Below are 20189 nucleotides of genomic sequence, written 5' to 3' on the forward strand. Positions count from 1 at the left end.
GGGGGGGGGGGGGGGTAAAAGCACGGAGTGTTGCTGGAGGACGTATTGGATAACAGTGAATAAGAGCTTTTCGATTTTTCCACCGCATCATCTTCCATTTTCTTGTGGATAAGTCGGCAAATACAAGGGAGAATTTCATTGTGGAAGGCAGAGGCTATTGATTAATATTTATCTACGTTCTCTCATTATATCTGGGATTGTGGAATTCACTGTGACATTTTTATATCACAGTCATATATCACAGTCATATTTATATTTATATTAACGAACGTTTGCGATGTGAAATTCATTTTCTTACAAATTAGCATTGTAATTTTGTTAAAATAATTTTCAAATGGGTTGAAGATATTTTTTTCAACAGACGAAGTAAAACGCAGAAATATTTTTCTTTGGCCCCATATATATAAATAATACATAATTAATTATATGTATAATTTATTTATATAAAAAAATTATATATATTCATTTACGTATTTATTTATTCTTTTTTTACATTCGAAAACAAGTTCCATTATTTTTATTTTTACTTCATCATCTCTAAACTTGTGCATTCACTCTCAATACCTACAATTTTTTTCTACCCAGCAAAATATTAAATAGTTGAATAAAATGACTGAAGCAATTGACCAGTCCACTAAATTATCGTCATTAAAATAATGAAACCGTTAATACCGAAATAATTTGTCAAAGGGATATCGGAAAATATCGCAAAAAAAATGATCGACGAGAAAATTTTAACGACCTCTTCATTTTTATAACTCCACCGTGAATTGCCCCCCCCCCCAGGGTATTTACGACCTTCCTCATCAAATTTTCACGACTTCACTCGGATCAAATTCATTAGATTGAATCTAATAAACCACCACCTTTAATTCCAGTGTTCAGCGACGTGCGGCAGTGGCGTAAGAACCCGAACGATTGAGTGCAGAGATGGAAACGGTAGATTGTCCAACGATTGCGATCCAGGGGAGCGTCCACGTGAGGAGCAGGAGTGCAAGAACACTGTTGATTGTTCTGCCTGTGAGTTTTCGAGTTTACTGCAGTTTGCAAAATTCTCGGTGATATGTTAATGTCTGTGTTTTGTGAGCTTGCAGACTCGGGGGAAATGGCACAGGAGCCCTATCCTGCCCCACCGTTGCCAGAGAAGTTAATTGATCAACCAGTGCCCTCGGAATCTACGTAAGAGCTTGAGAATAATATAGTACTGGAGGGGTCTTACGAAATTAATTAACTTCAATGAGATTTGAAGTTAAAATTGATAGAACAATGACAACGAAACTTTAAAAAATGAAAAACAATTCTTGGGGTTTTGTAAATATTGTCTGAAGCTTCAAAATCGCGAATACATGTTGAATATTAAACATTTTAATATTGACAAGCATTTGAATGAATAAAACAATTGGGAATGGCTCTTTGTCTTCATATGGTACAGTTATTTTTGGTAATAAATTGGCAATATACTCCCGAATTGTGTTATTTGTTTAGTTATCGTGGTACAACCGTTTTTTGGAAAAAATTCTACAATTAAAAAATTATTGAATATAATAATTCAATAATTATTCATTATTTAACATGATGAATAATAAATAATAATCATTATTTAATATTTTAATGATAATAATTGTTTATTATTCGTTTGTTTCATTAAATGAATGCAATTTTAATTAATTTCGACGGATGGGGCTCAACAATATCTACATTCGAGGAAGCGAAATAATTCAATTCCATTGATTCGGCTCACAATGGGTCAATATAAAACGAAAAAATGCGAAACTTAAATTTGAAAGATTACAACTTTCATTCGAAAGCAAAAATGTAAAAAAATACTGGGATTTTCTGTTTTTAATTGACGATTTTTAATTTAAATGAAGACATTGAATTTAAATCTGAAGGATTGAATGACGCTGACGATATCGACATCGATTTTCGTTTTTAGATTCATTGCCGACGAATGGTCGCCGTGTTCAGCCACCTGTGGCGAGGGTATTCGTCATCGTCAGGTTCACTGCAAGATTTTCCTCGATTTCAGTCGAACAATAGCCAAATTACCGGACAACCAGTGTGCTGGCCCAAAACCCCCCGAAACCGAGAGATGCATGCTAGGTACCTGCCCACCACTGGACAACAGTCTCTCTTACAGAATTGATACTGTCGGAGACAGTGGATACGAAGAATCCAATTTAATGGACTCCTACAGGTCCTCCGGGGCGAGTGGAAGTGACTACGAGAGTACAGTTAAAGTTGCACCTGGCAACTCGGGACAGACTACGTACTCGTGGAAGGAAGGGGGGTACAGTGCCTGCACTGCATCTTGTTTGGGAGGTAAATCAGAGGAAATTGTGGTAATTGCAAGCCTAACAAATTCTGGAAGATGAATCGGTGGACATTCCATCGAAATGCTTGAGTTCAACTTTAACAGATTAATTTCTGGGGAATATCTTCAATTTTGTAGCTGTTTTCACAGATCTCAACAACAAAATATCCTCACACTGTCGGAAATTTCTTGAATTATCATCTTGAACTTTCAAGAAAATTCGGATTTTTGTATTTAACAATCATTAATTTTTCAATGAAAGCGTAAATTTCCAAACATATCGTAAAAATTGAACATCACATACAATTCAATTTTCCATAGATAAAGAAAAGTTTTTGCCTGAATTTTTAAAATTTTCAATTTTTTTCAGTGCCGTGTGCACCTGAAAATCGAGAACTACTTGAATATTCAAGAGATTAACTGCTTCATCAATGAAGAAATAAACAGAAATTTCATGCAACTCTGTCAAATAATTATTTTGTCTAGTAATGATTTTCCAACACTACTATTAAAAATTTCCATCTGAATTTTCCATGCCAAAGACCAGAAATGTTAATCGTGTGCAAGTTCCACTGAAATTTCCCGAAATCTTAGCCATTTTGTCCCCGAATCCGATTCACAGCCACTCTCCTGAGCTTTCCTATAACAACTTCCATGAAATTTCAAAAAATCTCCAACAGCGAGTGCCCGAGAAATCCGCTCGCCCGAATTTCAATGAAATAAAGATTTTCTGTCAATCCAGGAGTCCAGGATTTGATAATAAACTGCGTACGCGACGACACCGGAAAGACAGTGATTCCCCTGCTGTGCACAAAGGAAACAAAGCCAGAGTCTCGTATCCGCACATGCAACGATCACGCTTGCACCCCCAGGTAAATCATCCACAAATCACTCCTCATTAATATTTTATTCAGCCCATCCATACGAATCGCGTTTGTTTGTCGTCATTTTGGCTCATTTCTGGTTTGAATATATTTCGGACTAAGGCAAATCAATTTGGGTCAAGCTGGAGCTTGTGCTATACGTTATCCCTCCTCTGTTCTTGATTTTCTAGGTGGAACTACAGTGACTTCTCACCGTGCAGCGTTCCCTGCGGTATTGGTATACAAACGCGTTACGTCACTTGCATACATGAGGTGGCACGGGGTGCTGGGAATACGATAGTCGTACCAGGCCATATGTGTCAGGCACCCTCACCAGTAGACAGGCAGCATTGTAACGTGTGGGACTGCCCACCAGAATGGAAACCCCGGGATTGGGAAAAGGTAGACTGTTAAAAATTTTTTACTGAAACTCTGATACACCTCCGGAATATTTTTATTACACTAGCCGCAGGAAGGTGATATTGGCCATTTTATAACGCCCTTTTTCCTGTCCGATTCGATATTACTTATTGTCAATCAATTGTTTAAAATTCAAAGTTCTATGGAAAAATCAAGAAAACGATAAATTTCAATTGAATTATTCCCTGAAAATTCACAGAACGTCGGGACATTTTTGTCTCTCTGCTGCTGAAAGATGTGGTATTTCCACTGAAATCTGAAATTTCCTCACGTTTTTCCTCCCAAATCAAACACCAATACCACTCCCTCGAAAAATAACCCCTCAACAGTCCCTGAAATTTCACCGATTTTCTCCAACAGTATAATTAAATTGTTAAACAGTGTTCCAAAAGTTGCGGTGGTGGAGTAAAAAGAAGGGAAGTGGTATGTGTCCAAGTAATGGCACAGGGACACGAGAGAACACTACCGGACCGTGAGTGCCATGGGAATAAACCAGCAACTGAAAAGCCTTGTAACACCCGAGCATGCCACGAAATCGGATTGAGTGTACAGCCAGTTATATTCAGTCAAAATTCAACATTTACCCAGCGAACACCTGAGGAAAAAGTTGATCTGAAAATTGGTGGAACAGCAACTGTATTTCAAGGGATACCCATGGTCAAGATTCGTTGTCCTGTTAAGAAATTCAACAAGTGGGTCCTTGCACACTACTCTAGGGAAAAATAAACGATAAGTAAACTTGAGAATAATATTTGTCGTATCTGTTACCTCTCAGACAGCAAATTTCCTGGACGAAGGATCGCGCGGAGATTCGAAAATCAAGGAAGTACAAGATTAGTAAGAAGGGAGCTTTAAAAATTGTGGACATTGGGGTGACTGACGGGGGAGTTTACACATGCAGAGGTAATTATCTATTAGTCGAAGCCCAATGAGACGAATCGAGCGAATTGTATCGAACAACAAAAACTGCGATGATAAATGACGAAAGAATCATCAATTATCAATGAGAACAGTCACTCAGTAATAAAGAAAACAACAATTCCACTATTTCAGCTGGAGGTACGAGGGCAGAGCTTCGATTAATCGTGAGACATCGCACCAGAGAACAAATGAGCAGCGAGGAAATTCTGCGATTCGGTAATGCCGTTCATCATCGTCCCGACATTAATTTGGATCAATCCTCCAATTCTGGAGAAAATCTACAAATTGACCACGCCGGTATGAACTCGATACTGAACAATGGAGAAAGATAAATAGATCGAGTCCTAGCACAACGGGAATTGTGATTAGTTGTTTTTTGTTACAGCCCCAGCATTTCAGGGGGCATTTGCCTACGGGAATGACGATCAGAGTCATGAATTCAAGCCAGAAATTCCCAGTGCTGCTAAACCCACTAAGAAATCTCGTGCTCGTAATCGTCGACCGAAAACCAGTCCACCACCACCTGACGGTGGCTCGCCTGGTGAATTTTCAGTCACTTCAATTCATCAGGTATGACAACACATGATTTCTGCATTTTAGTTCTCGCTGACAATTACTTTCCCTCAATTTCATCGATAAAGTGTACAACTCGAATATTTCAATGACGAAATAAAACAACAAGTGGAATTTCAGTGAACGGAATTCAAAGCTTGGATCAATAATCCCTGGTGGAATGATTACCATTTGTTAATCCATCATAACAACGGAAATTACGAGTACTGAAATCGCGATAGGGCAGTGATGAATGGGAATTGTCCCCATAAATAATTCTGAAATCAGTGATTGCTTTGATTGGCCGATGGGAAATTTCATTTACATGCATGAATAAATCTGAGGGCTGTCTAATATCCTAGTACTAATGAATTATTCTCTCTTCCCCCCCCCCCTCCACCGCCACTTTTTCTGTCTACTAACAATTTTTCAATTGGTGATGGGAAATTTTTTTCATGGGACAGCCTGGCTACCACGAGTCCGTGGAATCTACCGCTTCTTCCGGAGCTAACAGCCTTCTGCCAACGTTCAGTCATCTAATATCTACGTTGAAGGTGATAATACATGTGTCAAACCCTCCACTCAATCCTTTTGTCATTGAAAATTACAAATTTCATGGAAAAATTAATGGAAACTGTGAATATCAGTTCACTATGCCCCTTTCCCGTCGGATTCGCTATTTCGTTTTTCAATTAATTCTTTACAATCATTCTTGTTGGAAAAGGCGATACGACCGGTGAGAATCGCATGTCCAAATTGTCATATTACAGGCGCAACAAATGTTGAAATAAAAAAATTTTTTTTCACCCGGAGCCAGAGGGTCAGATTTTCGATTTTTGCAGGGGGAAAGTCGACTTTCGCCAAAATCGACTTTTTTAGCCGGGTGAGCGTTGATTCCAACTATTTACGCGACGGGCTATTCAGAACTCTCAAAAGTAGGTAGAAAAAGTGAAAATTGAAAAAGGGTTTTTTTTCAGATTTTCAAAGGGTCAAATTTTCGGTTTTGCCAGGGGGCAAGTCGACTTTCGCCAAAATATAATTTTTTAGCCGGGTGAACGTTGATTCCAACTATTTAAGCGACGGGCTATTCAGAACTCTCAAACGTATATGGAAAAAGTGAAAACTGAAAAAGTTTTTTTTTTCAGATTTTCAAAAGGTCAAATTTTCGGTTTTGCCAAGGGGAAAGTCGACTTTCGCCAAAATCGAATTTTTTAGCCGGGTGAACGTTGATTCCAATTATTTACGCGACGGACTATTCAGAACTCTCAAAAGTATCTGGAAAAAGTGAAAACTGAAAGTTTTTTTTTCACCCCGAGCCAAAGTATCAAAGTCTCTCTCCTTTCATTTCTCCTCACCAAAACAGATAATCATAAAATTGAATTGGTCCGCCCGAAGCAACCTCTAACCTTCATCAATATTCCTCCAGTCCTACTGGCCCTTCCAAGGAAACAGCGGATCATCCCGCAACCACCGAACAGTACCGTCGCCCGACAAAAATACCCCCGAAAAGAACCACCACTTACGTTACGACAGCGTGGAAGCCGATTTCAACTTGTTCAACGACAACACAGTCCTCCCCGACGAGCCCTTCGGCCCGGACGAGGAGCGAATATTTATCGACGACGATCCCTCTGACATGAACACCGCAATCCTATCCCTCGACCAAATGGAGGAAGCCAAAAAGTCCACAGAATCCCTGATCAAGGTTCACAGCCGGCGCTCGAAGACGGAAGATACCAAGGACTACCTCGAGGAGTCCCTGAGGCAGGCGAAGAGACACAAACACGGAGACATCGACAATTACCTCAGGAACGAGCGCGGCACAAGTCACTCGCACGAGCATTCAAGAACCCCAGGAGCAAAGCATCACGAGAGGACGAAACACGCTCCAGTGGACGCTGGCTCCAACGAGCATACAAATGGAGGAACAGAGATGACGGTTCCGGTGAATCCCACGAAGAACCCTGAGGACTTCACGACGCCAAAGAGAGAAGAAGAAGCCCCGAGGACTGACTCCATCCTAGTGTCTCTGGTCCCGACACCTCCCGCCGAAGGAATCAAGAAGTCCTTCGAGACGTCTACACCACCTCAGGACGAGGACGACAGAGCCTTCGACTCTGGCAGTGAGATGGAGCAGACAGAGGACTCCTATGAGACAGAACTCACCCGGCAAAAGTTCAACAAGAGCGATACAATCAGATTGTTCTCCAACAGCTCCAACGGCAGTGAAATGGCTTCGAGCAATGAAAACGCGAGGGAAATGGACTCCGAGGGCGACGACAGGGGAGCTCTCGAGGTCTTGAGTAATGAGGACGGCACAAACAGGTCCATCGACATCAGAACCGATTTGATGATGGAAATTGGAAGGCACTTGAGGAACAAGAGTCAGGTGGAGCACAGGGGAAAGATTCTCGAGGGAAAGGGAGGCGTCGAGATTCTGGGATTTGACAGTGAGGACGAGCAGGGGATCAACGTCTTCAGCAAGGGTAACACAAATTCCAAAATACCCGATGACAAGGTCAATGTTAACGTCAATTGTTAAGATGATGGATAATTAATTGCAGTTTACTTCTCAGGAACTGGTGAGGACTTGATCTTCGAATGGGTCACCACCGAGTGGTCCAAGTGCTCTCAGACTTGTGGAGGCGGTGGCTTTCAAGTGAGTTAACACGGTATTTTTTATCGGGTAATCACTGAAGAGGGAGTTCACTGCTCTTTATCCTGGGATTTCTTTCAGATGAGGGGCGCTCAGTGCACAGTTCGTTCCAACAAGTTGGTTAATTCCACGAGGGTCCCGTCTAGGAGTGTTATAGGGGCTTCGTTGTGCGAAGATGCTGGATTTCCGGTGCCACAGAAGGTCAGGGCTTGTGGATCGGGGAGGTGTCCACAGTGGCACGCGGGGGAGTGGACACCCTGTGAATCCTCACGGTGTTTCAATTGGAAAACTGGTGATTTTATTTGTCGTGTTATCAATTATTTTGCAATCATTTGCTTTCGTGGACAAATTAAACTCATTAATTATCAATCATCTCATTATTTTTTATCCATTTTCAATAAAAAATGAAAGCAATAAATGAAATTTACTGCAATTGAATGCAATCTCAATTTTTTTGTCTCCGCAGCAATGCAAAGAAGAGACGTAACATGTCGCTTGGTTGAAGACACGAACGGCACAACGAACGTAACTATTCTCGAATCAAGCAGATGTGATGATGCAATAAGGCCACCGCAGAGACAAGAGTGTTATAACGACATTTGCAAAGGGGTCTGGAGAGTTGGCGAGTGGTCTGAGGTGAAATTTTCAATGAATGACATCTCCCCGAATTCTCTCATCTCTAAAATTAATTGAATTTTCACACTTTCAGTGCACCGCATCGTGCGAAGAAGACGGTATAAAATATAGAATTCTCCAGTGTGTCTGGTTTGGGACGAAAAAACCGGCGGGCAATGCCTGCAGGGACATACCAAATCGTCCGGCTGTGATGAAAATTTGTCACGGTAACCCGTGTCCAAAAACTCCAGGTGAAAATTAGCGGAAAAACACTTAATCTGATTTTTTTCAAAATTCATCAGAGTTTAGAGTCATCAAAGCATTTTTATTTTGATGTTTAGGTGACTGTGAGGACCACTCACCACTCTGTAACAGGGTGAAAATGATGAACATGTGTCAAGTGCCACTGTATCAAAAACAGTGTTGCAAGTCGTGCCACTAGACACTCAAAAAACCAATTAGCGACTAAAACACCTTTCGTATCTCCATCAACAAAAGTAAAAAAAGGAAAAAAAAAAACAATTAAAAGTTAGATTGTTCAGAGCAGATAGACCAAAGTTCTGAACGAGTGTAGTACATGGGAAAGAACACTACGAGAGGCCAGAATGAGTGGTGAATTGTCACCAATAGACAGATAAAATTATTTATTTTGCGCACACTTCGAATCTTTACCCCCTTAAAATAAAGGGAGTAACTGTACCTCGAATTTTATGGAGCCACGAAAATCCTTCTTCCTTGCATTCCATGCGAAGAATGATGAATAATTACCTGAGAAATGATTGAGATGTTGTTAAAGTTCAATGATAAATTGCAAAAGATTTAACCTGTCCTCGAAGGATTATTGATGTAAAATTTTAATACTCGAATAATTTATTGAGTTGTAAAAATTGATTTTTCGACAAAACGTACTGATGAATATTAACGGCATTAACTGGTGAATTAATATAATTATTATCATACCAACTAGGTCAAAATTTTTTTAACAAAATCTACAATCCATTTTTTACCCACTCATTGGATAATTTAGCCCTATTGAATGAATATTTTTGTTGAATTCACGTGTAGATCTTTTTTAAGACTGAAAGAGACATTGTAAGTATTCCTTTCTGCATGAAAAGAGAAAAATCCCCCCTCATTTACCTACATTCCATGAATGGAAATAATGAAAAGAAAAACGTGAAAACTTCTCAAGTTGATTTAACTTATTGTCCTGTTATCGTTGAATTTTACGGTGAATTAATTGATCGAGATTAAATTATATAAATAGATATTAAATAAATGACACTGAGTAAATTATTAAACGCCTACACACCACCCTCAAGGATCGTACATAAACCGATTGAATGTAAGCGATAAATAAGTAATGTAATATAATATTTTATTAAGATAACCAGTGAATAAAGAGGAATAATAAATTATTCGTTGAATATTTTATCATTCATCGACGTGGCTCGAGGAGTACGTGCCTCTCTTTCATAAAAAAAAAAAAGAAAACATCAATCAGAGCTCCTTTTATCATTTCAACAATTTAAAAAGCTGACATTCTACGAGAAAATAAATTTCATGTAACTGCTAATTCCAGCACTGACGCATTAGATAATAATAATCGAAAGATCTCGACGAATTTGCCATTCTCACTTAACCAATAAGCGCCAAAATTATATAGTAATTAAAAAATATAGATAGACTAAAAGGATGAAAAATGAAAACCCTAATGTCGCATATTATAACAATTATTTTATTTATTTTTTATTGATATTAAAGTATAAAGGAGTGTTGATTGAAATTTCATTTAACTTTACTTATGAATTTCGTACGTCAACGCCGAAAGTATAATAACCTAATTACCTAATTATAAATTAGATCAACGATTTTTGTATATAACTAACACAACACAATGTAAAATGGTTACTGCAATATTATCAAATGAAGAGTATTATTATTGTTCATTGAATCTGTATGTAAATATTGTAACTGCCTACGTATAACTATATGGAAAATAAAATGGGGAGAAGGTATATCACTGCATAATTACTGAGTAAACTTTTTTCTAATAATTAACTGGACTGAGGCCCCCAAATTTTTAAGTCCAATATTTTTCTGGAATGAAGTATATTTAATATTTAACGTTATCAAAATATTGAATAGCAGCGCTTATTTTATTTCACTAGTTAAAATAGTATTTTTCTCACAATATATATCATTGCACGATGACTAATCTCGTTTATAATTGACGAATTGACAAAGTTGATTAATATTTCATAGAAAACGAAACGGAACAATTTTTCAACGAATTTAAAGCCCCCAAATTTAACCCATTCCTAAACCCTTCGCCTGAATAATCATATAACACAAGATGATTATTAAAATTCTCCTTCTACATAATTGACTTCACTATTTCGATCTAGAACGAACTATACGCTTAATATTTAACGTTATCTTTTTATTTCACCATTTAAAATTCACCATTTAAAATAGTATTTTTCTCCCTGCATGATGATTAATCTCGTTTATAATTGACGAATTGCCAGAGCTCAGTAATACTTCATAAAAAACCAATGAGTACATTATTTTTCAACGCATCTAAAGCCCCCAAATTTTCAAAACCTCCTCATCATCCATGGGCCACAATTCCCTCAATATTTTCCATCCATTCGCAGCTGTTACTACAACGTAATCATTCTGAGGATTATTCAAATGAGAGTAAGCCCCCATAACAAGACTCTGACACAATCTAGCGCAGACTCCAGTCTTCAAAATCTTCCTCTCCAACTCGGATATTTTTTTCACCCTCAAAAATCCTTCTACCACGTGTCTCCCCCTCCCTATATCCTTAACCTGAATAATCATGTAACACAGGGCTATTATCAGTTCGAAAATAAGACACGAGTACTGAGTGTCCCCAAAATCAATAACACCAGCGATCTTCTGATGATCAAAATCAACAAGCAAATTCTGCTCGTTGATATCTCCATGTATCATTCCCATCTCAAAGTGCTCCATATTTTCCAGTACATCTTCCTCAAAACGACTGATGATTTTTTCCACTAAAACTCTGTCCCCTTCATTTTTAACGGCGTATGTGTAGTCACGTAATTTTGGGGTTGCAACAAGCATCCATATGAAGTCTCGGCTTTTGTACGAGGGATGAGAAAATCCCCTCAATTTTTCATCCAAATCCGCCGAGAAACGCCCAACGTCTCGGAGGAGATCGTCGGAGGGTTTTACATTGTACAAAATTTCTCCTCGACGATAGACTAAAAGACGAATCTAAAAAATTGGAGAAAAACTCTCAACAACCTGAAGAAAACTACTTCGTCTCTTCATTCGTCGAAGAAAATTAAAGCTGTCGTCCAGACATTTTGCAGAAAAAATACTCCTCTTTAAATATTTAATTCTACTAAACAGATTGTGGAAATTAATTGAATTTTGGAAAACGTGATTCTATTTTTTTTTTATTTTAATTTTTACCTCCGAATGGAAAATTTGTAATTGTTCAAATTTATGAATCGATGGAATTGAATCAATTCTTTTCCACAAATGTAGGCATTAGTGAGTTCCAGCCATTGACATTGATTAAAATTTAATTCATTCAATATTTTTTTTATTTCTGAATTTTTCAAAAAATCAGTTGTCCCAGGATAACTAAAAAAATGTTCTGAATTGATTGAATGATGGCTTAAAAAATTCGTTGGGATGCCCTTTCGACTGAGTTCGAGGATGAAGGTGACAGCAATAATCGTTGTATCGATTAATATAAAAAATTTCAAAATTTTTGTATTTTTGAAAATCGAAATTCCGGAGATATCTTGAGATCTCATACGTCAAATGAATTCAATTAAAGCTTAAAACGTTAGTTTCAATGCCAACACTTCTGAAATTGAACGATAATTACGATAGATTTGCCGATTTTATTTTTCCATAATTTTTCAAATTTCGAATTTTCCATCAAATATTAATGCAAATCGACAGCAACGGCTTAAACGTGGCTTATGTATACGACAGCCCTGTGAAATGCAGAGCCGATGAAAGGGCCAATTTCAGTAGCTAGAAACCCGTTGAACAAAAATATAAACATCGAAACGTAAATAATCTATTTAGCTCCTTAAGTAAATGCCCACGTAGTTAGGACGAGGTCAGCCCGTGAAGCAACAAAAAGACAATCAGCCATACGAAAGAAAGGGATAATAAGAATAACGATAACGATAACATTCAGCCAAGTTGAAAATCTGGGACAATTGTTTAAAAATAAATAAATAAATCTCATTCAATTTACCACAATGAAATAAGCAATGAATCATATGCAACAGAAGAAAATGATGTGCAAAAAACTATACTATATGAAAACAAGAGCAATTTTCCGCTCGTTTTTTCTCCATGTCTCTCGTATTTTTTTCCAACAAAAAGTGCAAGATATTTATAATTCAACGGAAAAAGTGCTTGAATATTTTAAATTAAAATGAATGAAAATAATTCATTGACACCTACGACATTCTTATTCTCCTCGCCCTCCCCAAGATCCTCCAGAGAGTAATAACTTCCTTTCAAATTCATCACCGGAATGGGACACGAAATTGAACGCTGATGGAGGTATAACATCATTGCGTTCTGTCCCTCAACCAGAGAAACGTTCTTCGAGTCCAGGGAGTTCATTATCTTCAATACATATCCATCTGTCTCGATCGATTTAACGTGAGGATTATCAAAATCTTCGACACATTTGATTCGTAAATTTTTATCGTCATATCCATTGAGTTCTCTGATGCTCATCACCTTGAACCCATACAATGTATTAACGAGTTCGATGGCAGTTTTGTCGTCTACATTCGGACGATTTCGGACTTCAACAGTGGTACGATCCATTTCGATATCTTCAATCTCCCAAATAACAGTTTCTATCGATCGAATTGATTTTCAGTAGAAAAATGCATCGATTGTCAATAGAAAATTGCTGTTTTATCACAGATATCCAGTAATTGACTGAACTATTACCAAACGCACAGTGAGAATGTTCTATTTTTATTTGAAAATAAAATCCCACTGGTCCCTCATACGAGGGAGAGATAACAGACTGGTCAACTGATTGTCTCGAACGAGACTAAATAGAAGTTTACTCATTGGACAGTGTGTACAATTCCCCACTCTTCACTCTACTTCAATAACGGAGATAGCACGATAAGAGAGGATAAATCTGCAATCAAACATGAGATTTTATCAGTGTCTCCCTGAAAATTTCCCTCCCCCAATTATCATACACTGAGAGAAAAACGACAAAGTTCCCAAACAAGTTTTACTTGTGCCGACAAAAAAGTTTTTTTGAAAATTATCGAAAAAGGATTTTTTTGTGCTAAACATGCAGAGAGTGCGTCGGAATGAAAAATTTTTGTCGCAAAAATAGATTTAGTAGTTAAAAAAAAATTGCATTCTCTGTACACGCAAGAAATGTCATTTCTAGCACTACTCTTTCGTTATTCGATACTCCCACACGTATTTTGCCCCGAAAAATCTTTGTTTTATGCGAAACAAGGGATAGTAGTTTTTCGTTTCGGCTGTCTAATAATCACAAACAAATGAACCCTTGAATGAAACAATAATAATGATATGATAGCAATTTTGTAACTTAGAGATGAAATATTTGTTGATAAATTTTCCTCTATACGAGATATTTTCATCCTGAAAAGGGCACCGTCTGGTGTGAATAATCCACCTCTTGAGCCAAATATTTCGCTGCTGTCGAAAGCAGAACAATTATTCATGCTTGAGGCTTTCAAATTCGAACCAAACAAATGCTTTTTTGTCAATTTTCAACTAGCGATTTTGTTGGTCCAAACAAGACTTGTTTGACAACGTGTTTGTTTTTCGCAGCGTAGGACTCACGAATACCGCGATATCGTTCGAAAAATTGTGAACATACCGACCGAGGAAACTATCAGAGTCCTGATTTACTGACTGCGCATAACCAATACCCCTCGATGATAAAAAAATCAAAAATCCCTTCTTAATCTACTGCTGCCACGACTGCCCTCAAACCTCCAATTTTCAATCTTATAATAATTAATAAATCCTACGAATAATTGAACGAGCGAGAAAAAAATATCATCCAGATGATGAAAAATAATCAGACGACTTGTTTACGACTTTAGAAAACCATTACCCGACAAAGTGCAAATCTAACGATCGAGGCCGTATGAAACAGTTTAAAAAATTCATTCAATCACTATAAAATAATTGTGCCTTATACAGAGAGTCGTTGACTCAACTTTCTCCCCCCGTTTATTCCACCGCACCGCAGCTCATTTATTTTTTCCCCATTTCTCTTTCTCCATTGGTACCAGCGAATCTTCCACTCTCCAGTTACGAAGAGAATAAAGTAAAAAAAAAATAAATAAATAAAACCTCCAACAAAGTAACAAACGGTAAAGACATGAAACACTACTCGTCTATCCGGTTGAGATTGAGTTTAGACGAGGACAAAAATATGAAAAGAAGAGCCTTAGAGCGAAACTTTCCCGTGAATGCTTGCGTTATCCTCACGTACACGAAATACAATTCAACGATGTATACTGTATATATTCGCTTGGCACATCACTGTGTTCTACAGTTAGGTGAGGTCAGGTCAAAATCCACGGCAGGTTGAAATTTACGAAGCATCCTGTTTGACCACTTCCTACCCCACACCTTCGGCTGATTTTTTAGATTCAAAAGAAAATGCCTCTTTTATTCTCGACTATTCACAGCTCAAGGAGAAAACAATAGTATTTTTTCCACGCAGACAAACAATCTGATGGGAAATAAACAAAGATATTGCAGAACATTTGACAGCGAGTGCAGTTGATTGTTTGCAAAAATCGAGACAAATGACGTTGAAAAATATTAGGAGAGGATGGGGTAAAATGGACACTTTGAACTTTTTTTAAATTACTCATAACTTAGAAACAAGTTTATCAATTGAGCTCAGTTTAAGCTCATTACAAAGGGAAAGAAATGTTCTTTGCATTGAAAAAAAAAAACTATTGAATTTCATCAATATTTCAAGCTGTTATTAACATTTGAAAAAAAGTCAAAAGTGTCCATTTTACCCCAACCTCCCCTATTTCTATTCACGATTTTGAAAGAGTGAACAATACTATTTTATTGTCAAATGCAAACTGAAATATTGATAAGAACCGGATTATAAATGAAAATATCACAAATAAATAATCGCCTGCATTCGATTGAAAATTGGTAAAAATACGGGATGAAATAGTCATAAAAACAAAAATTTCAACTTGACAAATGTCAAGTCATATTGATTAAAAATTAAAAAACCCCAATTATTTCTATTTCTCATCAAATTTATGACATTTTTGGTGACGTAAATCTTGTGTGATCGTCATATTCCCTCTAAAAAGCGCTAAAAATGTCACATTTTTCGAAATTTCACAATGGGTTCTCAATTTTATGACATAGAATAGGATTTTTAGGCCATAAGTTCTATGTGACTGCCATATTCCATCTAAATATGAGTGACAATGTCAAACAACTCAAATTCCGACCAAAAATCTCTCACACAACGAAAAAAAAAACCGCCGTTCATTTTCACATCTCTGATAAATACTCTAAATACATAACGTTTCGCTAAATAAAAACATGATCAAGCAAAAAAAAAAATACACCAACGCGATTTGTGTTCACGGTCAGAGAGACTAAAATTCCGGAGAATTGAGGGAATAAATATTTCAGAAATATACGATAAGAGAAACCACCTGTATGTGCCTTTTGCAGTGGCCCAGTTCTCCTTATTTTAATAATTCCCCCGAAATAGAAGCGACGACGCGGTATTTCCTCCCAATAAATGACCCGGATAATTAAATAAAGTGAAATAAAATGTTCCGCTTCATGTGAAAATTGAAATTGATTAACAATTTTCGGAAAATTTGCTGTTTCAAAGGACTCGAGGGCGAACAAAAAAAATAAAACGCGATGATGAATTGATAATGAACCAAGAATTACACGAGAATTTTCCCGGTGTACATCTATATTTAGTTGAATACCATTAAGCAAAATGCATATAGGTTAGGTCGGTCGAAATAGCCACCGGCGTTCTCTCAATCGCGACATGCCTCGTGTGAACCTCGGGCTCTCACAGATGAGATAAGACCGGTGTGATATTTCATATCTCCAGTCTAATCCCATTTCGTTAATTTCTCCGTAAAAGCGAAGAATTAGAAATTAAAACCAAAAATACATTCCACTCATTTCGACAAAATTCATTCGCAAATACAATGTCAATCTTCATTATTTTCTCATCGCAAGCATCTGATATCGGCTAATCGATTTCCGATGCGAGGGCATGTGTAATGCTTCTTTTTGCAACCATACGCAAACAATTAAAAATTATTGGTGGTAGACGAATGGAGGTTCTAATTGGGTGATTTGCAAAATTTAACGAGATCACTGTAAAAACTGGGGTCTGCAAGACGTTTTAATTTAGGACGTTGAACGCAAAAATGTGCCACGAAAACATGTTGGAAAATATTTTAAAAATCTAAAAAAAAAAAAAATTAGAAACTTCACTTTTGGAGGAAGATTGCCAAAATAGTTGAAAAATTACAATTTTTGAAAATTACGTGCATTTTCTATAAATAATTTATAAACAACGAATGATTGAAAAAATAGTAGTTCTGTGGAAAATATAATTTTAATGACGCTGAATATTCATGATCTAATTTAATTAACAAATTTGAAAAAAATACTTGGATACCCCTAAAGTCTTGATACGAGACCCTAAAAATTACTCAAATTTCCGGGCACAAACGTCTTGAAAAAGGGCACAAGTGTCTGAATTTCTAGTGATGATGAAAAAAAATTTGATTTGAATTGACAATTTTGGAAGAATTAAATTCGCATAAATTATTCTCCCGCATCTTCCGCACTTGTGTAAACCTACGCACCCCAAGTATTCCAGCCTTATCATTTTTATCATGTTCTATTCGACACTAGAACTCAATTTTATCTGATTCCCTCAATCTGATTGCGATTCCGACAAATTTCTATGTACAAACATGAGGAATACGTAATGACCATTAATAACGCTGAGGGATTTCCCATTGAAAAAAAAAAAAAATTCTCTTTGAACACCCGCGGTGGGTCGTCCCTAAAAACGGTACATCTGCCCCGTGTCTTCACCTGCGCGCTCAACCGGCAGCTGTTCCCCCTTCGAAATAAACCCGTACTCATCGGCCTTACGTTGACTGGTGGCGCGTGCCCCATCATACGAGGCATAAAAAGGGAGAAAAAACATCACCAAGGGAGAAAAAAATAAATGATGCTCTCGGTAAAAATCCGAAACCCCAGGCGTTGCAGTCGAGAATTTGAATTTCAATTTCCAGAAATTTACGATAAATCTGATGTATGAAATTACGTGAAGCAAATTGGGTATTTTTCCACAGTTAAAAATATGTTTTCAGTTAGTTATTACTCGCCACATGTTAAATAGAGCGGTGTCGATCCATAATCAATGGTACGCATGCTCAGAGGCATGCGCATAACGTTCAAGAGAGCCACCCTCGTGTGAAATTCTTTATGAAAAAAAAAAACTGTGACAATACCTCTATGCTGTCCTATCATTGTAATGAATTATTCATTATCGTCAGTCATTAAATATTGACAAGTAGTGAGGACAATAATTATTTTTGAAAAATCTAGATCACGAGGGCTTCCATTTGTTTTTCTTATACCGATATTTTTCTTCATTTGAGTTTATCAATTCAACAGAATTATTCATAATCCCTCATTCATTTTTTAACGCAATTTTTATTTCACGTGTAATTTTTATTTTCGGTAATATTCATTATTCATTCGCTGTGGGGAATGGAATGATTCTGGTTTTCATACGACTGATTTTGCGAAAAGTAATGTCAAATTTTTTAAAAAGATTGAAGTAAAAAAATCGATGTACATAAACATAAAAAAGTTGATTTTCCGAGTACCGGAAGTATGTTGGAAATTCTCGACAATTTTTTTTTTCAAACTCATTTGGAATGCAATAGTTCCACTTTCCCCATGGCAGATAGCAAAATTTTTGTCATAAACTTTTTATACTGCGAATTGAGAGCTACAAAAAGGTAATTACAAAAATTTTGATATCTCCCTCAAATTTGATATCTCCCTCAAATTACCCGATATTCTTCGAAAATTCAGCTAAGAGCCATGTCGAGTCAAATAATTTTCCCCCTTCGCACCAGATTGATTATCACCGAAAAAAATCAACTATCTGCCCCTAAAATTCAAAATTCCTCTCACCAAAATCCGAATACAATAAGCATTACATAAACAAAATATCGCGAGAGCTAAATCCATCCGTTTTATCAAAGGCACGTGCCAATCTCGAGCACTAAAAATATTTCCGCAATACCCCCGTCCGATAATATTCCATGAATCCCCCAAAATTATTCCCACCGACCCGTCATTCATCGTCAACAACCACCCACAATAATTCCAAATAAAAAATATCCTAGCTGAACCATCTGCTCCATCCCCACGCCATCCCAACACTAAAAACCCCGATAACCAATCGTAGAACAAAAAAATAATTTCCAAGAACGAAATACAATTCTCGGTAAATCATTCTGAGGGATAGATCCCACCGGAAGTGTAGACCACCGCGAAACTTCTAGAACTTTCCAGAGCCCCGAGCCCCCCCCCCCCCCCCCCCCCCCCCCCCCCCCCNCCGCCGCTCCGCGCAGCGTACAGCGCATCAGGCGTACCGAATGAAAAACGTGGGAACGAGCTTCAAAAAATTTCCAGAAAACGTCTATCTCCTCCATGCATATCAATAGAAAAAAAAAAGAAAAAAAATCCCATTTTTCGAGCAAGAGCCCCTCGCTAGGAGGTGGAGCAAGGGGGGCGTGGGGTCGAGAGACTCCTAGTGCCGTTCCTGCACCAACCGGCACTACAAACTCTCTCGATTCACATCCGGAACCCCCCCCCTTCCCCCGCACATACACACACACACACGCAAACAAAAACCCCCGCAAAACTCGTTAAATAATCGTTGAAATTCCGCAAAAAAAATCTTTAAAAAATCATCACTCACCATTTGACGTGATTAACCCCCTGAGATGATGTTCACCACCTAAATAAACAAATAAAACAATGAATATGACACGACTGCGCGTGTGCGTGTGGCTAAACCGTTTGCCCCCTCCCCCAGCCCGCAAAAGTGAGAAAAAAAATGGGAAAAATCATGAGAAACGAGTGAGAGAGATGAATGAAAAAGCCAGCGACATCTGCAAACGAGCGGGAAAGGCTGGTGTTTGAAGGCCGCCAGTGCCGCCGGCCGGGTAGTGGGACGGGGAGTGTGACCAACTCTGCCATTTGCGCGTCGGTAGGCAGCCCGTAGTGTTACCTCTGATTCTCCCTCGTGCACACGTACGCCGTTAACACAAGGATTTTTTTTCATTTTCCACCACTCAAGTGTTTCCACGGTTTAATAAAACAAACCCGAGTGCTTCCGCAGTTAATATAATCCAATTAAATACAAAATCAACACTTCACAATGGCTGATGTCGAGACAAAGTAAGTAATGAGTGAAATATTAACCCCCCCCTCCCTGGCCCCCGAAAATCATTGAAATCGTGAGAGAAGCCGTGTTGAGCCGTTACTCGTGGCAAGAGCACGCTACCGAAGTAACCCCGATAATTCCCCTCAAATGATCAATCATCAGCTCTCGTTAATTCGCTAAAAATCCCCTCAACACGTGTCCGCAAAAACACCCCCCCCCCCCCCCCCCCCCCCCAAAAAAAAAAAAAACAACAAATGTGGCAAATTGGGCCTGTTAGTTATTTCCCAAATTGACCCCCCCCCC

At 37.9% G+C, this 20189-nt stretch overlaps 3 protein-coding genes across 6 annotated transcripts in view; 2 read left to right on the forward strand and 1 right to left on the reverse strand.

The window, feature by feature from the left end:
• The window catches only part of LOC107038239 (protein madd-4), a 119730-nt gene extending 109900 nt beyond the window's left edge, over positions 1–9830 (forward strand). For 2 of the 4 annotated variants that reach the window (XM_015257227.1, XM_015257226.1), the window contains 16 exons: positions 879–1020; positions 1095–1179; positions 1937–2322; positions 3057–3186; positions 3369–3579; positions 3979–4289; positions 4373–4500; positions 4651–4815; positions 4904–5088; positions 5535–5624; positions 6497–7556; positions 7635–7729; positions 7808–8018; positions 8193–8362; positions 8436–8592; positions 8683–9830. In XM_015257227.1, the coding sequence (XP_015112713.1) occupies positions 879–1020; positions 1095–1179; positions 1937–2322; positions 3057–3186; positions 3369–3579; positions 3979–4289; positions 4373–4500; positions 4651–4815; positions 4904–5088; positions 5535–5624; positions 6497–7556; positions 7635–7729; positions 7808–8018; positions 8193–8362; positions 8436–8592; positions 8683–8783 (3627 nt within the window). In that variant the 3' untranslated portion in view covers positions 8784–9830. The remainder of the gene's footprint in view (positions 1–878; positions 1021–1094; positions 1180–1936; positions 2323–3056; positions 3187–3368; positions 3580–3978; positions 4290–4372; positions 4501–4650; positions 4816–4903; positions 5089–5534; positions 5625–6496; positions 7557–7634; positions 7730–7807; positions 8019–8192; positions 8363–8435; positions 8593–8682) is intronic. The other 2 variants (XM_015257228.1, XM_015257229.1) reach the window with 2 other exon arrangements.
• A 233-nt stretch (positions 9831–10063) lies between these two features.
• LOC107038242 (hydroxylysine kinase) lies at positions 10064–19467 on the reverse strand. The gene is made up of 3 exons (XM_015257233.1): positions 19419–19467; positions 12830–13532; positions 10064–11611 (listed from the first exon to the last, which is right to left on the reverse strand). The coding sequence occupies exons 2-3, from the start codon at positions 13202–13204 to the stop codon at positions 10925–10927; spliced, it is 1062 nt and encodes a 353-aa protein (XP_015112719.1). The 5' UTR covers positions 13205–13532; positions 19419–19467; the 3' UTR covers positions 10064–10924.
• A 212-nt stretch (positions 19468–19679) lies between these two features.
• Positions 19680–20189, forward strand: part of LOC107038185 — a 5206-nt gene continuing 4696 nt past the window's right edge. Inside the window, exon 1 of the mRNA XM_015257113.2 lies at positions 19680–19900. Within this exon, the coding sequence (XP_015112599.1) occupies positions 19881–19900 (20 nt within the window). The 5' untranslated portion in view covers positions 19680–19880. The remainder of the gene's footprint in view (positions 19901–20189) is intronic.

This window comes from Diachasma alloeum, unplaced genomic scaffold, assembly GCF_001412515.2.
Source record: "Diachasma alloeum isolate Michigan unplaced genomic scaffold, Dall2.0 Dall_scaffold_00279, whole genome shotgun sequence".
In the NCBI taxonomy this organism is placed as follows: domain Eukaryota; kingdom Metazoa; phylum Arthropoda; class Insecta; order Hymenoptera; family Braconidae; genus Diachasma; species Diachasma alloeum.

Bases quoted from the DNA above. Each gene is read 5' to 3' on its own strand.
- LOC107038242 (XM_015257233.1), bottom strand. From the start codon at position 13,204: ATGGATCGTACCACTGTTGAAGTCCGAAATCGTCCGAATGTAGACGAC. The intron at 11,612-12,829 runs GTAGGTGTCAAT...CCAATTTTTTAG, and splicing joins GCGAGGAGAATAAGAATGTC to ATTCGTCTTTTAGTCTATCG.